This window comes from Varroa destructor, unplaced genomic scaffold, assembly GCF_002443255.2.
Source record: "Varroa destructor unplaced genomic scaffold, Vdes_3.0 BEIS01000004.1, whole genome shotgun sequence".
Classification (NCBI taxonomy): Eukaryota; Metazoa; Arthropoda; class Arachnida; order Mesostigmata; family Varroidae; genus Varroa; species Varroa destructor.
Genome location: NW_019211457.1, coordinates 39,786,485 through 39,809,345, shown reverse-complemented (window position 1 = coordinate 39,809,345; position 22,861 = coordinate 39,786,485). Strand labels below are relative to the sequence as shown.

The following is a 22,861-nucleotide window of genomic DNA, read 5'->3' as shown; positions in this document are numbered from 1 at the left end:
AATTATGAAGGAGTAAACAGAAAACAATTACGGTATATTATTAGTACGTTCTGCCAATCCAACATGACGAAAAAACACACAGAAGTTGGGATACCGCGTTAATATGGAGAACTGGAAAAATTAATTGCAATATGTGTATCCAATTAACACGTGCGCCTTCACGCAAGCAGTACAGCATAAGGGATGAGGTCTAACATGCCTGTTCTCTCCTCACACTCAGTATCATCAGCCATCAACCGATAAGGACTCCAAATAATAAGTAATGACTATTTTGAGCCCTCATTCACGTTAAAGGGAGAGAGCAACCACGTTGAAGATGACGTCAAATCACGTCTCACACAACTCAATTTTTTTATATCAGCAATGTCTTTCGGAAACCTCTGATGAAACCGTGACGATGTCAGTCATTCAGCAAAGTTCTTTAAAAATACAGAAAGGAAAAAGAAACATTAATTTAATATTTGAGTTTAGGTTTTTATTTTCGCGCAACCGTGGCCTTGCAGGCAAATCGGTTTGGTTATGACGCGCGATCTGTAAGCCAATAACCATTACATTTCTCAGTAGTTTTTAATACAGATATGAAGAAACCCGTTGTGGTTCTCGTACTTCGTGATGATGACTTAAATTGTCATTCAGGAACTATTTAGTTCCTCTTATTGTTATTATCTTTTCTATGAATTTTAAAATTGGTAAAGTTACAATTTTTGTGAAGTACTAAAAGAAACAACTCAGCGGCGCAATAATGACCGAAGCAAATTAATATTGCATTGTATGGGAGTTAATTGACGTGGGCAACGTTTTCAGGCGTACTTAATCAGCAATATTCGCCATCTTAAAAGATAAGTTCCTGGCACTTATCGAACTTCTCGCAGTACTTCAACTTGTTACATAGGTAACGAAATTGCTGTATTTTAAACAGATAGACAAGCAGGCAACATTATCGCAAGACCCCCCATTCAACCGTCGGTGAGTAGACTTTTTTTAAACCTCTTTATTTATATTCGAACAACCAAACCAATTGGCTACATTATTCAAAATAGCTTGTAATAATATAATAAATGATTGCTTCAGACGATAGAAACGTTGTTCGACCTTTGTGTTTGTCTGTTAGACATTTTGAATGGTTACAATGTCATTCTATAACAGTCAATGGTTCATACTTCTCTTCATGAAAAGCTTCATCAAATATTGAAGGGCAATAATAAGCAAGTACGTATGAGATCAAGAAAAGATCGGTAATTGGTGTTGAAATCTATAAATCCGTTGATATCATGTGAATTCGACCGATCGTTTTTAGTTACGTAAGCAAATTTTACTACTAGATATACAAATTTTCGTCGATTGTTTGCTTCATGAAGTACAAGACTTCTCCATCGAAAAATGTTCATTTATCCAACAAAGTTTACGGATACGCTTGACAATCCGGTTAGTAATGAATGTAGTAGGGAACTAAAGTGAATTAATTTTAATCCATTCATTCATTCAAACCGAAGTTTGTATTCCAATTATCTACCATGATTTTCATGCGCGAGTGGATAGATGTTTGTAATTGAAGCATTCGCGTTTTATTTGTGAAGTAAAAACGAGGAAATAACAAAACGTTTGTAGTTGATCTGTACATTGAAAAGTCAGCTATCAATCATTATCCAGAAGATCGGATTCCAATCAGATAGTGCCACGTGAAAAGGTTTGACAGGTGGTATATAGTAGTAGCCATGTTGGTAGACCAATTCCTCTTATCAATCTGACCATCATCATTCCATTGCATTTACCCATCGAATGAACACATTACTCATGTAATGTGTTAGCATAGGAGAACAACAAACACGCCGCCTGGTCAATACGCTCAACGAAGAACCTGTACGCTAAATTAGTCTTCATTCATCTAGAGTGTTGAACTTGAACTACTCAAAATTTGAAGTTGAGAAGGTACTTTTTCTACAAGAACGTTATTGAAAGAGCGCCGGAAGGTTGTAGCATAAATGGTAAGAGCTATCAAAGCGATGAGATGAAAAATGATATTGGAAAGCAGAAAAACACGATGTAGAAAAGTCATAATTTGCTATCTTAAGATAATCTTGAAAATCCTATAGCCCTCAACTCTATTCGCTTTTGATTGGATTTGTAGAGCTTAACAAGTCCACATAAAGATTTTTACGGTTGTCAATGTTGCCCACTTAATTTTGTGTGCGAGTCATGATAATAGCGCAAAAAATCTACAAGCCTGTATATGTGATTCGTTTTTTCGTATCCACAAACCGCGCCCCTCTCACTTGTATCACGAATTAGTAAAACATAGAAAAGATAAATTTGACTATTATCAAAAGTATCAATATTCGGTTACAGGATCTGACGAAAAACAAAATGACTATTAACCTGTAGGATATTTATTTATGATGCCAATAAGGTAAATGAGGCCTTCTTATAGCAAATTGCAGCAAATAAAAGTACATATTCGGGTATGCATATGGACATATGGAATGCAATCTCGCATCTTACACAATGATAGACGGGAAGAAGAACTTTCAGTCGTATGGAAGTTAGAATAATACTTAAAGCAAGGTATAGGACAAAAATCGGCACAGAGAAGGATGCAAAGGGCGTAAGGAGACAATAGTAAAAATCAAGAATTTAATATTCGAGCCAATGGACCGAATAGTCTTGCAGGAAAACTCAGTAGATGATTCTATCAAGATCAAAAAAGGCTGTAATTTATCAGTTCACAAACGACCGGCTGACCGACTGAAAATCATTTCGCGAATCTGCTGACCAAATTTTACAGCTACCATAACGTTAAGAACAGCATTTTTGCTTGTATTGCTTATGAACAAAATGAATCAGCTGACAGGTACGTGTGGAAAAACTAGAATTAGGTGAAAATTTTACTATAAACTAAATAAGAAATCCAAGATCGCAGGTAGTTCACAGTTGCAAAAAAAAAAACTCCAACCCAGGTGAATTGTTTTGGAAGAAGAAACAGCCCAATAACAATTGAGCATTATGCCTAGACGTACTTGATGATGGCTGTGCGAATCCTTGTGCTGGCCATAATGTCCTGATCCTCCTTGTTCGGTGATTAGCGTAGCAGAGGGGATTGACGTGGCGATAATAGCTACGCCAGAAGTGTCAGCACCAGAAGACGCCTCTGTGGAGACATGGCCGGCGGGGCCGTGGGAGTGTGAAGTACCCTTTTGCTGCTGATGGGGTTGAGATTCTCTCGCAAGACTGTGAGGGCCTTCCCGGCGTTCGCGGATATGCTCTGATGGTGACCCGGATGTTGGATCTGTATCGACTCCCTCGTCCGTGACGCCTTCTTTATCTTTTTGACCCCAACCGCGCCGAGATTTGCCAAATCTATACAGCAAAAGTTCCGATGCCACAAAAATAAAAATAGTTTTATACAACTGCTTTGAAGTTGACAAAGGTTTACTTACAGTTAAAGATACTGAGTTGTGAATGGAGTGGAGTTCTTGAATACGGTGCGTATGTTTAATTCAGTGTTTTATGTTTTATGATTTAGTACTTTTGAGGCGTCAATATTTCCTTTATCCTTAATACCGAATGTTGTCCGAATTGAGATCGATACAGACCTAAACGTTTTTCTACTCTGTGCCTTCTGACGCTGTAAGCGATGTCGGCAAGCGGTTTTGACGTTAAGCTGTTGCGAGGTCGATGTGGACGCATAGCTGACCGAAGGATCGCTGCCTTCGCCCGTGGGCGAAGATTGTTGTGAAGGGCTGGCTGGTCTACTCGTCGATGGTGAAAAAAGGTTCGTTTCGCCTCCCGATGATGCGGCATCCGTTTCCTACACTCAGTCAACATGTTAATAGATATGACATTGGAAGCTCATAACCACCGAAGTCTGTTATCGCTAATGTTGTAGCACGCTGACTTCCTTAGAAGATCTAATATTCCTCTCCAGAGAGACTATTTCTTTATACTGGCTGAAAACATTTGTCCCACCTAAGGTCTTATAAAAAGTTGGGTCACTCAGAACATATATAAATTATTTTTGATTGTGACATAATAAAGACGAAGGGAAACGTTTTGATCTTGGACGTGGACGCATGAAAGTCTCACGAATAATTAGCTTTAAGCTCAATATGAGCTGTGTGAGGTCTAGCTAAAAATATTTTATTCCGTAATACACCACCTACGACGAATGTCCTCTGTTTTTACTGATATATTGTATCTACAAAGTACTCCATAAATGGTGGTACTCCACTATTGTTAGCATTAGTTGCTCATATGATTATTTGTACCTGATCTTGATAGGTGGCGACAGATGACTGCGACCCCGCGGCCGAGCTTGTTGTTGGTTGACCACCGGCGATTGCCTGTTGGCCGCTATTCGGTGCACTTGCCTTCTTGCTTCCTCCCCTGCCTTTTTTGATAAGCATCGTCGACTTGCGGAATAGACGCGGCTCTGAGCTGGCCCCGGCAACAGCTTGTCCACCGGGGCCGCCCCCCAGTGCCTCTGAGGCTCCTTCAATACCGGACCGGTGGAACAGTGGGCCTGGGCGAGCCCCCGGGCCGCCCTCCTCCTCGGCAGACGGGTACGACGTTCGCCGGTGCATCAGGCGCGACACGAGCCTGCCCATGCCGCTGGCCTCTCCGCCGCTCCCGTGGTGGCCAGGAAGGCGGATTGACAAGGTTCGAGTCGGCAAATTTGCACTGGGCAGTTTTAATGAACTGCCACGCGAGGGTAAGCCTGACGTCGGTGGCGTCAGTGTCGAATGGCCCGCATGGCTATGATGGCTGTGATGGCTATGCGCTGGCGAATGATGGAAATGCTGACCGCTACCCGATCTGCTGGGGGTGGCCAAACCAGGGGGCGAACCCAACCGTGTTACGCTCTGCTGATCTGGTCCCAGTTCGGTGAAGCTCGCATGACCATGTCCGGCATGGCCGGCATGTTGGCCTGATGAAGATTGGCGCGTAGGTTGTGTTGAAGCGCTGGTAACACCTGAAGGCCCAGCGGTACCACCAGGGGCCCTGGAGCTGAAACTAACCGATTGGCTAACTACACCGGTTGTGTCGCCAGAGGCGGGCTCGCCACCTTTGGCACCGAGCCGCCAGGCGACTAAATCTTCCTTGAGCAGTTTAAGCTCGTTGACGAGTTCGACGAACAGACAGCCCTGACTCTTGGGCGGTGCGCCTGGTAGCGACAGACCACCCTTGAGCTTTTCCCGAATCGACTGTTGGTAATAGTATTCCTGTTCGGTTTCGCAGATTTTCTGCAGAATCCGATATCGTATCAATGGAAATAGTAGTACGAACAATGGCGTTCGATGGCTTACCTAAGTAAATAATGAAGCACATAAAGAGGATTACATAGGAGTTTAATGTAGATTAAGAAACGAAGTATATTATTATTATGTTATGACACCCCTCTATTTAAGGTGCAATGCGACATATATATATATATATATATATTATATATATATATAGCATGTCCACGTACATGGAGTATACACTATAGACAAAGTTACTGAGCCATATTCTACGGACAGGTTCATGTTCTTGCACGTTTGAAGGAACTTAGAAGAAGCGGAACTCACGACAAAGTCCAAAAAGTTCCATAGCGCCAACCCTCCTAGCAGACGATTGCCCAATTCTCTTATACATCTCGCGATTCGGTGCCAGTCAGCGGATAATTGTCTTTCATAGCAAACTATGAGGATCTTGAGTCCTGTAACAACAATTAAGTTTTTATTTAAGTGCCACTCATTTTGCGCATATTATTTGTACAGGCTCCAGTTAGAGTAGATGAATAAAAATGTTAATATGTGCAGTTACGCAGATCTAATGCGTCATATGAATCCAAGAACTTGTTAAAACAAAACAAATATACTATTTTTTTCTGATCTAGACAAAAAATTAATAGACGATTCTATCGAAGCGATTTTGTTGAATGGACAGAAATTCAAATTTAGGGGTCTGCGACCGACCGAGGAATCCAATGCGGAAAAGCGAACTTCGCATGTGAGAGGGAGTCCTAGCATTCGAGGTTGAGTCTTCTGCGATCGAGCTGGCCTTGGCACTGGCCTGGCCCTGGTGACCTGCGCCGCCCCCAGGTCCGCCCGCTCCGCCTGGTCCGCCGGCGGCGCCTCCGGTCGTCGGCTGCGGCCTCATATTCTGGAGGGGGTTGAGCGCGTTGAGGACCACAGTTAGCGCGAAGACGATATCGCTCTGGCGGACCTTGGGCACGTCGCGAACGCCGGACGACACCCGAAGACAGAAGGGCAGGATGAAGTTCATCAGGTATATTTCGCTCTTCTCACGAGATCCGATTAACGGCTGGCCGCCGCAGAGCGACTCGAGTGACAACGATTCACCTAGCGCCTGCATTTGCATTGCGACCAGGCGGACGGCCACCGAACAGAAGCCCGGCGGCGGTGATTGGGCCAGCGCAGCGGCCGACGAGCCAACGTTGGATTGCGACTCGCCCGATCCGCTGGCTGACTCACCGACGATGATTAGCTGACAGACGGCGACCAGCGATTTGAGGTGCGGTAGATGTGCCACGTACGGGTGCTTGTACAGTGTTAGGTAGACGCCGCGGAGAAGATTCTTCGCTGCGTCCCAATCGACCAGCCGCTGTGGATTAGAGAAGATTAAGGGTAACGTCGTAAAAAAAGGTGACGAAGTTGCATTCGGATTTTGTAGGAGTGCTTCTGTATCTGTAATGACCTTAGGTGCTTTGGAATCCAAATAGTTAGAAATATAGTAATAATATGATAAAATAGCTGTGGTACGTGCGTATATTCCTTGCATACCCTGATTGCTGGTTTTTTGGCGATCTTCGTAAAGGTCCGGTCGAGTCGGCGAATAACCATAATGAGTGCTGGTCTCATTGACTCTTGCGCCCATTCGGAAAATGGTAGTACCTCGTTGAGGTATCGTCTTAGTCCTCTTCCAGCCATTGTGTCTGGATCATAGGGAGACATTTTCAATAAGCTATGCGCGACCTCTGCCAGTCTCTGTAAATTAGCATAAACATCAATTTTATTAAGTTATACAAATGGAAACTTAATTGTGATTCTGAAAGCGATCGTACACGACAAGACATGAATTCAAAATATTCTATATGCGCACATTTATAAACAGAGATCACTTACAAGATGGCATTTGACGTCTAACAACTCTGTCGCTTTGCTGGGTAAATCGGGAATTTTTTTAGAAAGATCGGCAAGTCGCGCCGAGCACTTGGTCAGAAACTCGGCGACGACATTAAGTAGAGTGTCGCGCGGTTTTCGGAATTCCATTCGCAAAATGTCAGAATCCTCACAGTCCCCCCGTTCGAAGTAGCCGCCTTGCTTTCGATAGTTAAGCGCCTCGTTCATGAATCGTGATGGAAGGTCCTCCTCGATCTCGAATGGCGGTGATACGGCGCTTCGCGTTCCAGTCTTCATGCTCGAACCTCGCAGGTCGATGGTTCGTTGCGGACCTGAATAGTTTCGTGTCAACGGCTCTGCGTTCATGATAAGCGTCCGCATGCATAACGAGATGCTATGTATCATAAGAAGCTCGGACCGCGATCCGCCGGTCTCTTTCTTAGTAGTTAATGACTGCAAGTGCTCCAGGTAATATGGAACAATGGCCTCAAGGATAGTCTATAAAAAAAAATTAAAAGCAGGAGCACGTAAGCATTGTCTTCTTAAGGCGTTTAAATAGGATGGAATGTTACTTTTTTTAATAGTTCAGTTCAGCTATTTTTCATCTCACACAAAGATGGCTAAGGGTAAGTATGAACTAACAATACGGTACGGCAAGAATTACACTAACCAGCATTTGATGCGATCGATGTGTATCCGCTGAGTAGGCGCAGACGGTAACACACAGCGAAATAGCGTCGAGAATGGACAGAGCGTCAGGATCCATTTGATAACAGAAGTCGAGTGCGCGAAGTGGCTTTTCAGCGTCGACCAGCTCCAGGATGTCAAGGGGGTCAACGATATATTGTGAGAGGGACTGTAGAAGCTGCATGAAATGTCCATAGTAAAAAAAGGATTGCAATTGCAACAACGAACATAGGAAGATGCCTAGTGCTTTCGATTCATGTAAAGCCATTGCTATTTATATCTTAGACAGCAAGATTATTTATACAAAATCAATCTAATAACTTAACGAAAACAAAGGAAAGCCTCAAGGGCTTGCTAATATCCTTAGTAGATGATGAATTATGTGCCCACCAGTGCGCATATTGTCCAGTGCAAATCTTGATTGAACATGTTGCATTCAGATTTTTTTCGTGTTGTAGATGACCAAGAAATTCCTTTGTATTCTACATATATATATATATATATATATATATATATATATATCTTTATGAAATGAAAGTATGCATTGGAAAAAGGGAGCTAACGGAATCATAATAACAAGGAACTCTGAACCACCGATAAAGCACTTATTGTACTCTGTGAGAATAGAAAATGACCTTGCTATCGTCATTTAAGCACTGCAGTGTGATCAACATGTCTTAGGAGATCGTTATCTATATATCAATAGGAATGGTATCGAGGCTTGGATACGTCTGTACCTGGAAAAATGCTTTGGGCTGAACCTTGGACGCATCTCCGTACTGGCTGGCAGTGTCAGTGTCCAACAGCGGGGCGACGCTACCAAACATCTGCAGTACAAACGGCTTTCGGTGCATGATGTAAAATTGCTTGCATATAAACTCTATGGTGCGACAGAGGAGGCCGTTGGTCTGGTGGTTGGAGTAGATCTGTAGCATTGTCGGCATGATGAGAAGGTAGCCGTTGGTGGCAAAGATGTTCTTAAACTGGTGGGCGGCATTGACGAAGGTGGCGCAGCAGAGGCGCAAGATGGCGGCATCTTCACAGTGCAAAACAAGGGCCCCGTTCACCACATTTAGAAATAGATGCAAGTCCGAAGAATGCGCAAAGAAGCCGGACATCGCCTCGAACATACGCGCCATCAGCCGAACCTAGCAGAAAAAGCAGAGATCAAAAAGATGTCATGGCCGTCACATACAGAGTACTGTTGCATAGAGAATTAGTTGTTGGAATGTTTTTCTTATTGTGTGAGCAAGACTAACTCTAAAACCTAATCAAGTCTAGCAAACCTGTTGGTGAACAAAGAACATACCTGAATACATTATATGTATGCTTGCATTTATATTACAACATTTACAAAAGTTAACTTACCCAACACAGTTTGTGCATGGTATCCATGGCCAGTACCTGCTTTCCGTATTTACCCGTGTACATGCTAAAATCAGCTTCCAACGCTTTTCTTGGGAAAGACGGCAGTTTCGTGAGTTCATCGTGAAGGAAGAGAACACGCGGAGCTAATTGGTGATTGCTACGAAGTACGGCCAGACTCATTAATACCTGCGTATGAGGATATCAACCCTAGCATTATAAAATCCTTTATTTCATCAAAAATCGAATTTTTATTAATTGATGAAATAATATTAAGAGTAAATTAATCGAGAAAATGCCGCAACCGCTAGTGTAACCCGTATGGCTTTGGTGTTCCTACAATGACTGACCTTGCTAGCCTCTATAAAATGCAGTTGAAAGTATTGCATCTGAAGTGCTGCGTGCGCGGTATCGGGTTCCATCTTGATCAGGTTGAGCTGTGGATACTGGCTGCGTTTGAAGAAATAGTGGTCCCGGATATAAGCGCTACTTATATGCATCGTATCTGAAGTAACAAATAAACATTATTTAGTTCATTTTCACAAACAGCCTTTTTATAGAAGCTCGCAATTCCTAGTTACAATTACTGTGTCTCCGACGGCAACAGCGATTGCCATTGAAATCTACCTTTTATAATTTAAATACGAATGTACTATAATTGCCCCTCGGGTCAAGTTTAGATCAGAGATATTGTCATTATTATATATCATTGTGTACCCCGGATATGAGTATAAAGATCTGTGTAATGTCACTCGAGTTCATTGCTGAAATTTGTAATGCACTCACTTGTTTTGGTATCGACAAGGAAGTAGCAGTTTTGTTGGTTCTCTTCGATGCCAAAGAAGTCCAAACTGTCCTGAAGAATATGCTGAAAGAGCGTGTCCTCGTGTATAGGGAACTGAGACGGAATTCCCCCCGGGTCATCTTGGCCTACAGACAAAAGCGACGACACCACAGCATAAAATATCCGTTATATAGGGTGCACAATAGAATAATGAAAAGCTAACACTAGAAATTCCGAAGCGATCAAAATATCAGGAGAATTCGTAAGGTGAGCACACTCTTTTGAAAGCTCAAGCATATAATGAGACTCTTTTGTACTAGACAACCTCAAGTGACGATATTTGGGTTGAAAAAAGTTCCATCGTATTGTAAGTGTTCACGTACTATTAGGCAGATATTCAGTATCCGCCAGTAATACTCTGTTCACTAGTCTCATGCCACTCTCACCGTGCACAATGATTTTCTTAGCGCTGGGGACGTTGGCTGTGATAAGCAGGGCTGAATCGCATTGCTCCTTGCGGAGCACCTGTTTAAGATCTTTGAGGTAGAGTCCGTATACGGAAGGCACCACGAGCCAGAGTGCCGATAGCGAGGCGGCAATCAGCTCGGAATAACCCTCGCACGGCGAGCGTACGTAGAACATGACGAAGCCAACAATATAATTGTACATCACGTGAGCCGCTTGCGTTGGCAAGCGCGGCATAAAGCGAATCAACCGGCGGAGGATCTGAATGATGGCGTCGGGCTTCTCGCGTGTCAGCCGCTCCAGGAGGTAGCGGAGAAAGAGCGCCGTATCCTCGACGAGACATTGCCAGATGACTTTGAAGGCAACCTCGTAGACGGCCACTCCCTCATAGTTGGTCTGGACGTCCTGTAGCATGTTGATGATTGTGATGGCAGAGGAACACATGCAAGATGGGTATAGTGAATGGGCAACCTGAATAGGGTGTGACGCATGTGGTCGCTCGGCCCGCAACTGCGGCTCGTGCGGGTCGTTTACGGCTTCGTTGGCGGCGGCGCTCTCCGCTGCCGTTGGGCCGACGCCGTGCTCGGCGTCGGCCGGGTGCTGGTACAACGCCGGTTCGTAAGCTGCTTGCATTGTGGGACTGATCGATGTCATGAAGAAGTTTTCTCGTTCTGTCGTCCGTTTCTCGTCTTCGGCTTGTAACGCCCGTTGTATAAGCTCCATCTGTTGTTTTCGTCGGGTCTGGGTGGCAGTGACGAATGATCGTTGCTCCTGATTGATGGTGACCTCTTCGACCTTCGTTTTAACCTGCGGCATCCACGGTGGATCTGCTACAGGGGCCGAGTCCATTGCAATTCGAGGACTCGGTAACGTGAACTCGATGTTTGGTGGCGGCACCTTGAATAGCACGTGGGCACTCTCCTCCATACGCGGCCAACACTGGTAACGGTGCCGCCACAGGTTCTGAATCCGTAGTAGCGCACGAATACGTTGATTAACGTCCTCTGACTTGAGCTCTTTCTCGATGAGCTCGCTAGCGTGCTCCGCTGATTTGACGGCGCACAAGATGAACACCACTGATGCGATTGAACTCAGTTGTTGATCCGGTTCCAGTATAAGCTCCCAGGCAACCGGTAAAATGTCTACAGGGACAAACGGGAAGGAAAAAACGAACAAGCAGAGACTGTGATGACAATAACGTAAGCGGAATTTCTAAACTTCAGAGAAGTTCTACGGAAGTTTTTGTGCTGTGTTTGTAAAGCCCTAAACAACAGCGAAATGGTATGATAATGTCGTCAGCTACCACGGTGGATTAGGTTACTTGAGAATTGCGTACGGGCAAACTGTGTTCACGGTTGAATTACTTATAATTACAAAAAAGATTCCTAGAAATGGAAGAAGCAGAGTTCTAGTGAATTTTTTTGTGTAGGTAAGACAGCGTCTATTTGAAATTATATAGTTATACATAAGTGTGTTGCTACAATATTAAGTCCGCAGATCATCTATGCTACCCACAGCAGTAAACGAATCATGTTTTTATTCTTACCAAAAAAATGGTCTTCTTTAAGAATGACTGCTCCCTCTATGAGAAGCGACATAGGTGCCAGGAAAACGTTGACCACTTGATTTTTTATATATTTTAATAATGGATTTTCTTCCTTATCCTTCTTTTTCTTTTCGAACTGGCCAGACTGCTTCAAGTACGGCTCCGCTACATTTTGAAGGGGATCAAAATAAAGAACATCAACATCCGAAGCATTTTGTCTCCTTATTAACGTGTATGTATTAAAGAAGGTATATTTGTGCCGTTATATATATATATATATATATAATTTATGCTTTAACCGACATGATTTATTTTTAGTGGAAAAACTATTTCGATTTATTGAAAAGCCTGTGGGGGGCAAAAGACTAAAGTAAACGCGAAAAGCAAGCGGTTACTCACCGCCCATTTCGAGATCGTGCACAAGACAGGTGGTGGAGCTGTGCAGCGAACGGGCCCCGCTCAGGTGAGGCGTATCAAGCACGCGATCTTCGCCACCTGCGCTTCGGCCAGAGCTGCCTGCGATAGCGCCTACCCCCTTGTCGGTCTGGTAAAGGTGACCGGGAATGCTAGTTTTACGACGAAGCGGTGAGCTCGGCCCGGTGATAATTTTCTTGAACTTCTTCTCTTTGCTTTTGAGTTCTTTATCATCCATACTCTGTTCTCCTTCGGCCCCTATCCCGGCTGCTGGGCAAGGGTCTTCCGTCGAGCACTCTGTGAGACCAAAGTCGTCGCCGTATATTTTTCTAATACTTTTTGTTAACCTATTGCAAGCTCGCAGTTGTCGCCTATAAAACAACCACGAGATACGTTAGTTAGGCAGAGATACGTTCATTTAGTCGAACAGATGAATTTAAACTAAGAAACGATTAGTTAATGTCTGCAGTATTGAAGGGGACAATTGCGGTGTAGTACGTACCTGTAACAACGCGGATGGCAAAATCCCTGGTGCTGACAGGTGAAATTAAGTGTTTTCTGTATCGCAATGATGGCATTGATCCAGGGGAGGTTTTGGGAGAGGTTATTGTCGCCCGAAGCGAGTTGCGCGGCTGATGATGTCAAGCCGCCATGTCCAGCGCCGCCGGAAGCTGGTAAGCCATGAACCGTCGATGAAGGTCCAGTGCCACCGCCCCCACCTCCCGCCCCTGGACCACCCGTACCAGCCTGAGTATGTTCTGCCGGGCTATCCGGGGGCTGGTCGTCGCTTAGAACACCTGGCGATTCCTCTCCTCCACTATGTACCAGATACGTAGCATAAAAAAATTGCATGCAGAATCGTCACATTTCCATATCGAAGGTTGTATACGCGCTAGGGCGATGAAAGCGTTAAGCTCGACGTTTGCTCAAATGACAGACTGGCCATCGAAGCAAACGCCGAAGTTAGAAACTATTACGTACATACTAAACCTTACTTTGCGTTGATACTGGTGCCGTCGAATGGAACAGAAAAGGCTAGCGCAATGATCAGGACTCACAATTGCTACTGCTAGACTCGCCCGAAGAATGATTGCGAGACAGATCATGTTTGTACAGGTACAACGACCTGTACAAACATGATAGAATAAACAACAACAAACTGAATGTGATAATACCTGATGTCAGCGCGCTCGCTCGTATCGCTTCGGTCCGATACGGCGCTGACCTTACGTTGCTGCCTTTGTGATTGCGGCAGCGATTGCGACTTGATGCTTTCCGTCCGTCTGAGCATTTCCTCAGCATCCTCATCACTAGCGGCAAATGTCGATGATCTGTGAAAGAAGAGTTGCAAAAATTCGGGGTTCGAACTACTATTAGGGCGTTATGGGCGACTCCCGTGATCTTTGAAAATTAATAACTCTTGAACGCGTTGGGCTAAAATAATGATTTTTCACGATATGTCAAATCTACTCTTCTTTATAATTAATACACTTATCCCAGCACTCTGGTATTTCCTGGACAGCCATATATACCTACTATTTGCGTTCCCATAAATCGATGTTAGCCTATATTTGGTCGCCGATAACTTTTCGAGGGCATGGAAAGCCCCGTGATTACACGGACCTAGATTTGGAGAATTCATTACCATGCTTGCAGAAGAAAACATCCTACGAACTATACGTTATACTAGCTTCGAACGTCTATGGTTAACTACAGGTATGGAAGAAGTCTACATATGTAATATTAGAGCTGCTTTTTACTAGACGAGAATAGGTACTCTTGTTCAGGTTGAAGGCAACGTTGACTACTCTTATGCTCAATCTAGGAACTAATTGGTAATGAGGTCGAGCATTGCCATCAAATATCCGGCGTGCTTTCGATTACCTTGCCAACTGTGCATTACTCTCTTGAAGAACTCGAGACAACACACTGCATTCACTGTTTTATTTTCGGCGAGTACTTCATAATACCAGATGCTTTGGGTGATCATTGCAAGTACCGCAACGATACTGCCACCGAACTCGCTTTCCCTCCAGGCTAACGCCATTATTTCGCCTGAGCTCTCTCTGGCTTGCGGAGAGATTGAACCATGTCTCTTTTATGGTGGAGCTATTGTCAAGTTTTTGGTTAATTAAAGTTCCGCAAGTTGCATACGGAATCCATCACATGCATTTCAAACTAGCCTGCACTCGATCGACGGGGACACATTTTTCGCTTAGTTTCTGCATTTTCAGTATTTAGGGTATGTTGCTGTGACACGCTACATATTAAATACCAGTTTTGGCTAATAAAACCCTTAGACTCCAAGTTCTGCTTTCACAAAAGGTCTCCTCAAAAGCAATAATGTATTCTTATTCTCCGCGTTCCGATATCTGGTCCGTTCGAACCCCCATTTTTGAAAGCATTGCATCATTCACGTACTGGGTTTTCGCTTTAGGCCTCCGTGACTTATGACTTCGTCAAGCTTCGATGTATTTCCGCAGCACTGTGGTCTTCGATGAACAAAAACTAGACCACTGAAGGCTGATTTTGGAGACTAGGAAATGTTTCTTCTTTTGCATGCTTCTTTCTTGCAACTTTCTAAGACACTGGAGTGTTTACCAGCCGAATTTCGTCTGCCAGCAACCCGCAGTTCAGAAATTGGTAAATTTTACAGTCCACCGGATTCACTTCTAACAGGTCAGTACGATTCATTACCACGCTTGCAGAAGAAAACATCCTATGAACTATACGTTATACTAGCTTCGAACGTCTATGGCTAATTACAGGTATGGAAGAAGTCTACATATGTAATATTAGAGCTACTTTTTACTAGACGAGAATAGGTACTCTTGTTCAAGCATTCAGCAACGCTTCTCACCTAGGGCGATTTTTACGATCTTGTCTCTTCAATTTGAGGCTACAACGCTTCAAACTCGACTGGTGGTGACCCCTTCTTAGCAGGTGGCTGGCAGCCGCGACTGCTGCAACTGATCCAGCGATACCACTGCCACTTGGTCTGCTGCCTCTGTTAATACAAAAGTTAAGGTTGAGTGAATAGATATTATCATCGCATTAGTACTACACATTCACTATACACTGTGTATGTATATGCTCACCCTTTATGGATACGTCTCATGCTGCAGATGCATTTGAAACCTTTCAGCCCCTCAATCATTATTAGCTCACCTCTGTCTAGCCTGCCTGGCCTGACCGGGTCCAGCGGGCGGACGATCCGCGACTGACCCGGCGGCTCCCTCGCCCTGCTGTTGTTGATGCAGGTGCTGTTGCTGAAAGGAGAGGAGCCCGGCCGCCATGCCGGCCATATGGTCCGACTGGTTGTCAGACTCGGCGTCCGCCTCGTGAAGCACAAAACTGATCCTTCGCTCACCTACGCCAGCCATCGGATGGGCTGCTTGCGTCTGCTCCGCGAGCGAAATCAGACTGTGAGCCGAGGTTTGGCTCACCCCCAGCGTACTCAAAGCCATAGACCATCTCCTGTTAGCATTGTGTGACTGAAAGCCGGCCGGAGGTCCACCTATCGGCATAGGGGCTCCCGGTTGGCGCTCGCCGCGGGTCGATTGCCGTGACGGACCTCCCCTGGCCGGCAGACACTGGAACGTCTCTCGCAGGAACGATGTAATTTCCAGCAGGAGTTGGCATGCCGCCATTTGCAGGGCGAACGGGCAGCGCTGGTTACAGATCGACGCCTCGTCAAGGAAGTCTTCCTCATCGTCTTCGACGCGTAGTTGACGGCGTCTAGCATCGTCGAACGTCATCTGGTCCCAGCTCTCGACCATCATCGTCGTGGTAGTGGATGCCGCGTCACTTGTACCCGCTCCTGGTCCACCGGGGCTCACGTCTGCCCCGATGAGCTCTTCGAGTCGGGCACCTATAGCTTCCGCCCATTCATGGAACATCCTGCCCGCAGCTCTCTGCAGTGTGTGCATCCTGTAAACATGCGCAACATACGTGACAGACATACGTCATGGGCAATATCCATCCATGACCTTTTTTAAAATATTCGCCATGGGCTAGTGAAAGAACCGTCTACGTTAATCGACCAATATTTTAGATGGGAATACGTTTGGATACTCAAAACCGCGTGCCTGTAATTCTATGTTTCCCTATTTTGTGTTGTCTTTATTATTATTTTCACCTGTGTAAGGCGGGTTGACTCCGTCCTCCCGCGCCGCCGCTCATGGCGCCACTAGCGCGGAAGAGCGGTAGATTAAGTTTCATCCAGCTGGGCCAAAGGCCTTTGTTGCATCTCCGGACGAAGTAGGCACACTCAAGAAATAGCGCTGCGCGAGAAACGACGGGAGCTTTCTGCAAACACACAAAAAAGGAGTATTAACTATAACAAGCACGAGTGTTTGCCATGATTAGATTTTTAATCATTATAATGATCCTAATTCAGTCTGAACAGGCATATAAACTGAACACGAACTTTAATCCATATAGCTGGCATAAGCATATTCTACTTTCGTAAGACTTATTTTAAAATACGATACAATTATCCTATGAAATAATCCACGTAGAGATATGGAAAAGGTTTCGGATAAAAGCAATGCGTCGCAATGTCTTATGATGTTATAAGAAAATTTCACGCGATAATATTGAAGACATGTCCTCATCAAAGCTTAAACGCCGCGCCCGACGGACCAGGTCTAGTGCTGCGGCGAGTAGTGGTGGGTCAGGTATAGTCCCAGGGTTGCAGGCCTCAAGCAGAAATGCGAACCGAAGCATGCCATCTCGGACCGTCTTAATGTTGACGAGTCGGGTTTCCTTAACGAAGTAACTGGCTGCGGCCTGACTCTCCTGGCTGTTGTCTAAATCAAACGAATTCCGTCGCGATAAGTCAGCCACCTCCTCGAAACCGCCATGCTTGCTCTTGGTCCGACCGAAGCCCAGCTTCGAAAGCTGCTCCTCGACTCGTTTTTTGGCCTGATAAAAGAAACGAACCAACGCAAAGCATGGTCATCATTAATGTCGCTAAATGAATAGATTGACTGATTCACAGTTCAGAACTTTAAAATAAATTGTTATGCAGACGAGCACTTCAAAGACATGCTACATGACTACTCCAGTTCGTAAGTGAATTCGAATGGCACTCACTGGAATTTATGTTACTTAAAAATTAGGGCATCCTCACCTTAAGCAAACCGGCGGACGAACTCTTACTGACTGCACCCTTGCCTTTAGATTTAAATTTAAACGATAGGGTATCTCCGTCTAGGTCATCGTCGGTGTCAAGCACGAGCTGTGATGATGACGGAACTGGGGTCATGCCCGAACCGCCTGCAGAACGTCAACACAACCAGCAAAATGAGGAAATCGGGAGAAAAACTGAAAAATCTGGCCTCAGTTCGAGATGCATTTGTGTAAACAATAATTTTCTTAAAGGAGCATACTTCTTATTGTAGTTTATATTCACCCTGTTCGCTGCAATATGTATTCAAAAAATTGCATATTCGAATATGAAGAGCTCGAAGTCTATGAACAGGACAATGGACACACATACATAATTCCTCTGGAGTGTACTCTATATCTCATTATAAAAAATTGGGCAAGCAACACTTCGTTTAGGTGGGTGTGCATCTCGGAGCCGTCGACACGGTTGTATAGGTTACTGGCCGATAACTAATAAACCTTTAAACCAATTTAGAAGTTGCAGCTTCGAGCCGGAAGGATTTTTCTGCTTGGCACCGAGCGACAGGGTGTCGCTACCATCGGGGCCGACACTCAGGCGGGGTCCGAGTGTCTTCATCAGCTTGAGTGATTGTTGCGGCGTCACGCTGGCCATGGAGCCCGCGGAAAGGGAAGGTTCTTCGTCGAACTTGCTCTGTGAGCTAGGAACCTTTTTGACCGTGGACTTCTTCTTGAAGAAGCTCTTTCGGCCAGCCTTGTCGGTCTCATCGACGACAATCATACTAGTATCTCCCACTTTGACGCCGGCCAAAGTTTCTGATTCCTTCTGCTCCTGGGCGTCCATGATCCGGGACGCGTGCCGCACTATTCTCGTTCCCGGAATAAAGCTTTTGCCCGAACACTGGTTAGGGCGCTCTGCGCTCTCTAACAGCCCTGATAATGCGACTCGACGGAAAATCCCTCCTAGCGAAACAGACATGATATTATTTTTGCATAACAAATCACAAAAGCGTATTCAAATTAACAATGCTTCTGGAGCCAGAAAGATGCGAATTTTAAATAGGTTCACTGCTTTCTCTGTGTTTGTGGTAACCACGGCACACTGTTACATCAAAACAATTCAATCCATCAAATATATTACAACATAAGAAACGTAACCTGTTTGCCACATACAGTGGTTACATAAGTTTAGGTTCTCACCGTGATTTTCGTGAATGAAATTGATTAGTTGTCTGAGGTCGCAGTATAGACTCATGTTCTCCTGACTCCTGAGTTCTTTGGCGTTCCTGGCGAGTCTGGTGGCCATCGCCTTGAACGTATAGCTGAGCACGACGTGCTCGATCGAGCGAGGGTTGGCTCCAAAATTGTTCGCGTATCCTGCAATTTGTATATCGTTTTGATTAGATCAGATTTCCTGCAAGGCCATGATTTGATCAGGGAGTGCAAGCGGTTGGCGAGCAATGATGAATAGACTGTCTTACAGAATGGAAACCGCTTTCTTTCGCTGTGAGAACTTTTGATCTGAAAACGAGTCGTGAGGTGTCCAGAGGTAATTCTAAGAATCGTAAATGGTCCGGAGCGATGCGTGGATAATAGACTCTTGTAATTCGAGTTACAGTTTACAAATCGGAAGCAGTTTTGTATTAAAATAATTTGCCGCAACTATATTTTTGTAATTATACAGGAAATGGCTGTGGGGTAACGAATTGTCACGCCGAAAGAAAGCTTCTCTGCAGTTTGCCAGCATGGAGTTCTACACATACACACACGCATATTTCAGATAAGTATTGATATATAGAAATATAGGAGCGTTATTATATGGGTTGAATAGCATATATTTAACGTATATGAGTTAGGTACGGTCACTGAGTAAGTGAAACACATTTAAGTCGTGCCTAGTGGCTCCTGAACAAATCATGAGGTTTGGTGCCGTCGCTTGTTCAAGAAACACATTTTTATTTCTTCGTTTCCTTTATCATGTAGCTGCAGCAGATCTGAACGATACACGCAAACAGCCCCGCGTCAAGTCCTAACCCGGCAGCCACGTGCGCGTAAATGTCATGCGGTTGAGGTCATCGTTGATAATTCGAACCGAGGCTGGAAATCAGCGATGAACTCAAATCTAATGATCAACAATCAATCTCACTGAGCTCAATCAAATCAATTATTTTGATCGACCGGTCTACGCATTGACTAGACCATCATCAGTAGTAGTCATTACCAGTCATTAATAATCATGGTCTGACAGGCCATTCGGTAAACTGATGTCCTTGTCGGTTTACCGTTGAGATAACGGCCCTCAAGGTCATCGTCACATCGGTGCGTAAAAGTACCTTTCTACAACATACGGACTCGTGTTAAAGCGATGTGCGGGTTGTGAATATGACCTCGAAAATAAGGTCGCCGTTGACATCATTACAGTCGGCCTCGTCAGCTAGTGTGAATTAAGCGGCAGTTTGTTACAAACAGTTTCCCTATTTAGTCTAACTACTACTAACGTAAACACTAACAGTCTGGTTAGCATGTACCACACAGCGATCTCACGACCCAGGTATTTTAGAGGTTTAATAGGAAGCATGTTAGTTTAATTTGGTGCGGTTCATATAACAAAGAAAGAGTTTAGATTTGATGCTACGAATGCCACCACGATTTCTTATTATTGCTAAGTAATCCATAGCGACGTCATTCTGCAATCGGACCAAGAAGCCCTCGGATCGTTGAAGTGACCTGCGATTTCCGTCTTACCCCCTTATCTATCAACAGTTCATACCATTGTTACATGTCGTACTATCAGTACTGTGAAAAGACAGCGGAATCAATTTGCTCAATGGCGGTGGTTCATAACTATGAAGTTGCGCAGGTAGAAATAAAAAGTTCTCTGAAACGGCGCAAGTAGCCCAGTTGTCCAAAAAAGAAGGGAGTTTATGGATAATGAACGTATAGAACGACATGGTATAGCGACATTATGTAATGAGATGACTGATATGTGCTGATATAATTGTAGTACATTTCGCTAAGTGGTGAACCATCTACGGATAAGGTTACATACGACCACGATGAGTATGTACTTTGAACTTCTAATGTCACTATTTACCGTCAAACAGAACTAAAAGCTAGATATCCCTCCAACGTAGGCTACATCTGCATCATTCAGAATTTGTGCCCGTAAGAAGAACCTCAGAAGGATCAGTATCTCCACTCTACTTATTTTGAACATTTTATAGTTATAAACAGCGTGTTTATTAATATGTATATACTATATGGAATATAGACATATACAAGCGTGTGATATATGATGCTCAATCCGTGACAATGATGGATAGCTGATTAGAAACATATTAAGTGACCATTATCATACAATTAGTTGGTTGTTATAATGGATACGGTGTGGTAGAATACAGCAGCTGAGAGGTGACTGCGGGATGTAGTCGCGCGAAGCAGGGTTGCGACATGTCATAGAAAGCAGGTACACGAAAATCATATTTTAGGTACGTTGCAAGCAATAAGGTAATTGCGTTTGCTACGTGATAGGTTAGGTGGGGATTTATCAAGTTCGTTTATTACATTAAAGTTTATTTAGTTTAAGTGCCGTTAGTTAGAAACGAGAAAAGTTTAATAGATATAATAAAAATAAATAGATCAAGCCGAATAGTTTTTTTGGTGTTTGTATAAATTTCGATACTTTTCGGGGGATCTGTATTCACAGGGTCCTTCCACTTGGCTGCACCCGGTGATGTACCTTGTACAGGGTGGAATATACTCGAGAAGCTATTTCGGCAGCTTTGTACTTGCCGAGGGGACATCGCAGCTGAAATTGAAGAAGACCAAACAAGAGAATCGCCAAAAAAGAACAGAAAGTAACAAGACGATGACAAAACTCAATGACAATAATAATAATAATAATGATATTAATTATTATAGTAACAACAGCCGCCGCTGCCGCAGCAACAACACTGACAAATCTGATTACAGCAGAAATAACCGCGGATTTTGAAATTTGAAACAGACGAAACCCGGTATCAATGTTCTGCTCCCAGATCTACAGCGGCTCGCTTAATCGCCCGGCAAAGTAAATGATTTTGTGGTTAAATCGACACAGGGGCAGATCAGCCTTAATGACTGTTAATCATAACAACCTGTAAGATTTACAGTGGCAGAAATAAGCATTTGTCTAAACATATTATTGTAATAGTATATTCAGTATTTTTCTATTATTATATTAGTATCAACTAGCTAATTAACAAGGCCGAAAAGCTTTAATGAAAGGACGCAATTAAGCGGAACAGTTTCGACAGTCTGTGAACGTTCTACTTAGGAATGATTAATAAGAATGTATTCCCATTATATAGCAGTCGACAGGAAAAGCTCGTTATTGGTAGTATTTGATGATGTTACTGGTCTGTAGCAGGAAATACGATTACAATCGTACAACAAGAAATAATCAGTAAACTCAACTACATACATAAAAAAAAGTACACTATATATTATATACTTTAATGTCAGTATATGAAATGCATGTTTGATGAAAACGAGGATATATACTATTATTATGTCTGAACTGATTGTAAGGACGATGCGGAAATCTACAGATTTTTGGATGAAACGCCCTCGTAAAGTAACACCTATGCTTTAACATATATACAAATGAAGCAAAAAAAGATAAACTATGAGGAATATGTTCAGAATATGGATACAAGAAGAGATAATGCGCGACATTTAAATATAAAACCTGCATATAATGTCAATGAGTGACAAAAGATAGAAATGCAAATGGAGACACACTGAGGTCATGCAAGACCGATGTACCTTCTTTGAGGTTGACTATGCCTGAAGAAAAGCTGTTCCTGCAACTCGCCGATAGGCGGACCGGAGTAAGCAATCCTAGAAGGGTAAATCGCGATCAGGGTTAGCTTGATGACGGCTTTCAAAGTAGCTGGACTACACTGAGAAGTTCCGAAAAATGGCGAACGTACGTAAAAGAATTTACAACTACGATCTTGTGCCTGGCAGCTACTGGCGTATTTAACCTGATTTCAGAGGAACTGAGAGTCAAGCCACTAAGGACAACACCGTCGCCATTTTAGACTGCTTCTCTCGCAAACGCTGGGAGCGTTCAATCGCACCATAGATTCCTTCTAACAAATGTAATACGGCCTTATTTCAGTTCTTAGTCTATTCAAACTACTTATTATGCATCGATCTCATGTGTTGCATGAGGACCCTGATTTCATTTTTTTTCTGGTGCTCACATGTGTATCTATGTAGGTAGGTTTAGTAGAGAGCACAGGTGCTGTTCGTTATCTTCAATAAATTTACCCAAGAAAGGCCGATTGGCCTTGAAAGTCCTTTTAA

General features: G+C 43.8%; 1 protein-coding gene and 1 long non-coding RNA gene across 13 annotated transcripts in view; one reads left to right on the top strand and one right to left on the bottom strand.

Annotated features, from left to right (window-relative positions):
* unc80 (unc80, NALCN channel complex subunit) overlaps positions 1 to 22,861 on the bottom strand; it is a 46,482-nt gene that overhangs the window by 11,082 nt on the left and 12,539 nt on the right. For 4 of the 12 annotated variants that reach the window (XM_086987053.1, XM_022801210.2, XM_022801209.2 and 1 more), the window contains 26 exons: positions 22,316 to 22,390; positions 21,192 to 21,317; positions 18,710 to 18,886; positions 18,011 to 18,472; positions 17,514 to 17,659; positions 17,024 to 17,305; positions 16,518 to 16,687; positions 15,548 to 16,309; positions 15,240 to 15,386; positions 13,555 to 13,710; positions 12,882 to 13,196; positions 12,365 to 12,750; positions 11,966 to 12,130; positions 10,401 to 11,561; positions 9,957 to 10,100; positions 9,521 to 9,675; positions 9,174 to 9,359; positions 8,543 to 8,953; positions 7,789 to 7,983; positions 7,122 to 7,616; positions 6,780 to 6,983; positions 5,952 to 6,600; positions 5,562 to 5,692; positions 4,263 to 5,300; positions 3,591 to 3,805; positions 3,015 to 3,354 (listed from right to left, as the gene is read on the bottom strand). In XM_086987053.1, the coding sequence (XP_086843179.1) occupies positions 3,015 to 3,354; positions 3,591 to 3,805; positions 4,263 to 5,300; positions 5,562 to 5,692; positions 5,952 to 6,600; positions 6,780 to 6,983; positions 7,122 to 7,616; positions 7,789 to 7,983; positions 8,543 to 8,953; positions 9,174 to 9,359; positions 9,521 to 9,675; positions 9,957 to 10,100; positions 10,401 to 11,561; positions 11,966 to 12,130; positions 12,365 to 12,750; positions 12,882 to 13,196; positions 13,555 to 13,710; positions 15,240 to 15,386; positions 15,548 to 16,309; positions 16,518 to 16,687; positions 17,024 to 17,305; positions 17,514 to 17,659; positions 18,011 to 18,472; positions 18,710 to 18,886; positions 21,192 to 21,317; positions 22,316 to 22,390 (8,693 nt within the window). Of the gene's footprint in view, positions 1 to 15; positions 420 to 3,014; positions 3,355 to 3,590; positions 3,806 to 4,262; positions 5,301 to 5,561; positions 5,693 to 5,951; positions 6,601 to 6,779; positions 6,984 to 7,121; positions 7,617 to 7,788; positions 7,984 to 8,542; positions 8,954 to 9,173; positions 9,360 to 9,520; positions 9,676 to 9,956; positions 10,101 to 10,400; positions 11,562 to 11,965; positions 12,131 to 12,364; positions 12,751 to 12,881; positions 13,197 to 13,554; positions 13,711 to 15,239; positions 15,387 to 15,547; positions 16,310 to 16,517; positions 16,688 to 17,023; positions 17,306 to 17,513; positions 17,660 to 18,010; positions 18,473 to 18,709; positions 18,887 to 21,191; positions 21,318 to 22,315; positions 22,391 to 22,861 lie in introns of those variants that run through there. The other 8 variants (XM_086987050.1, XM_022801213.2, XM_022801214.2 and 5 more) reach the window with 6 other exon arrangements.
* Positions 1 to 22,861, top strand: part of LOC111248614 (uncharacterized) — a 24,148-nt gene extending 1,287 nt beyond the window's left edge. The window contains exons 3-5 of the long non-coding RNA XR_015326398.1: positions 805 to 966; positions 7,826 to 12,197; positions 19,194 to 22,861. This is a non-coding gene — a long non-coding RNA (uncharacterized LOC111248614). The remainder of the gene's footprint in view (positions 1 to 804; positions 967 to 7,825; positions 12,198 to 19,193) is intronic.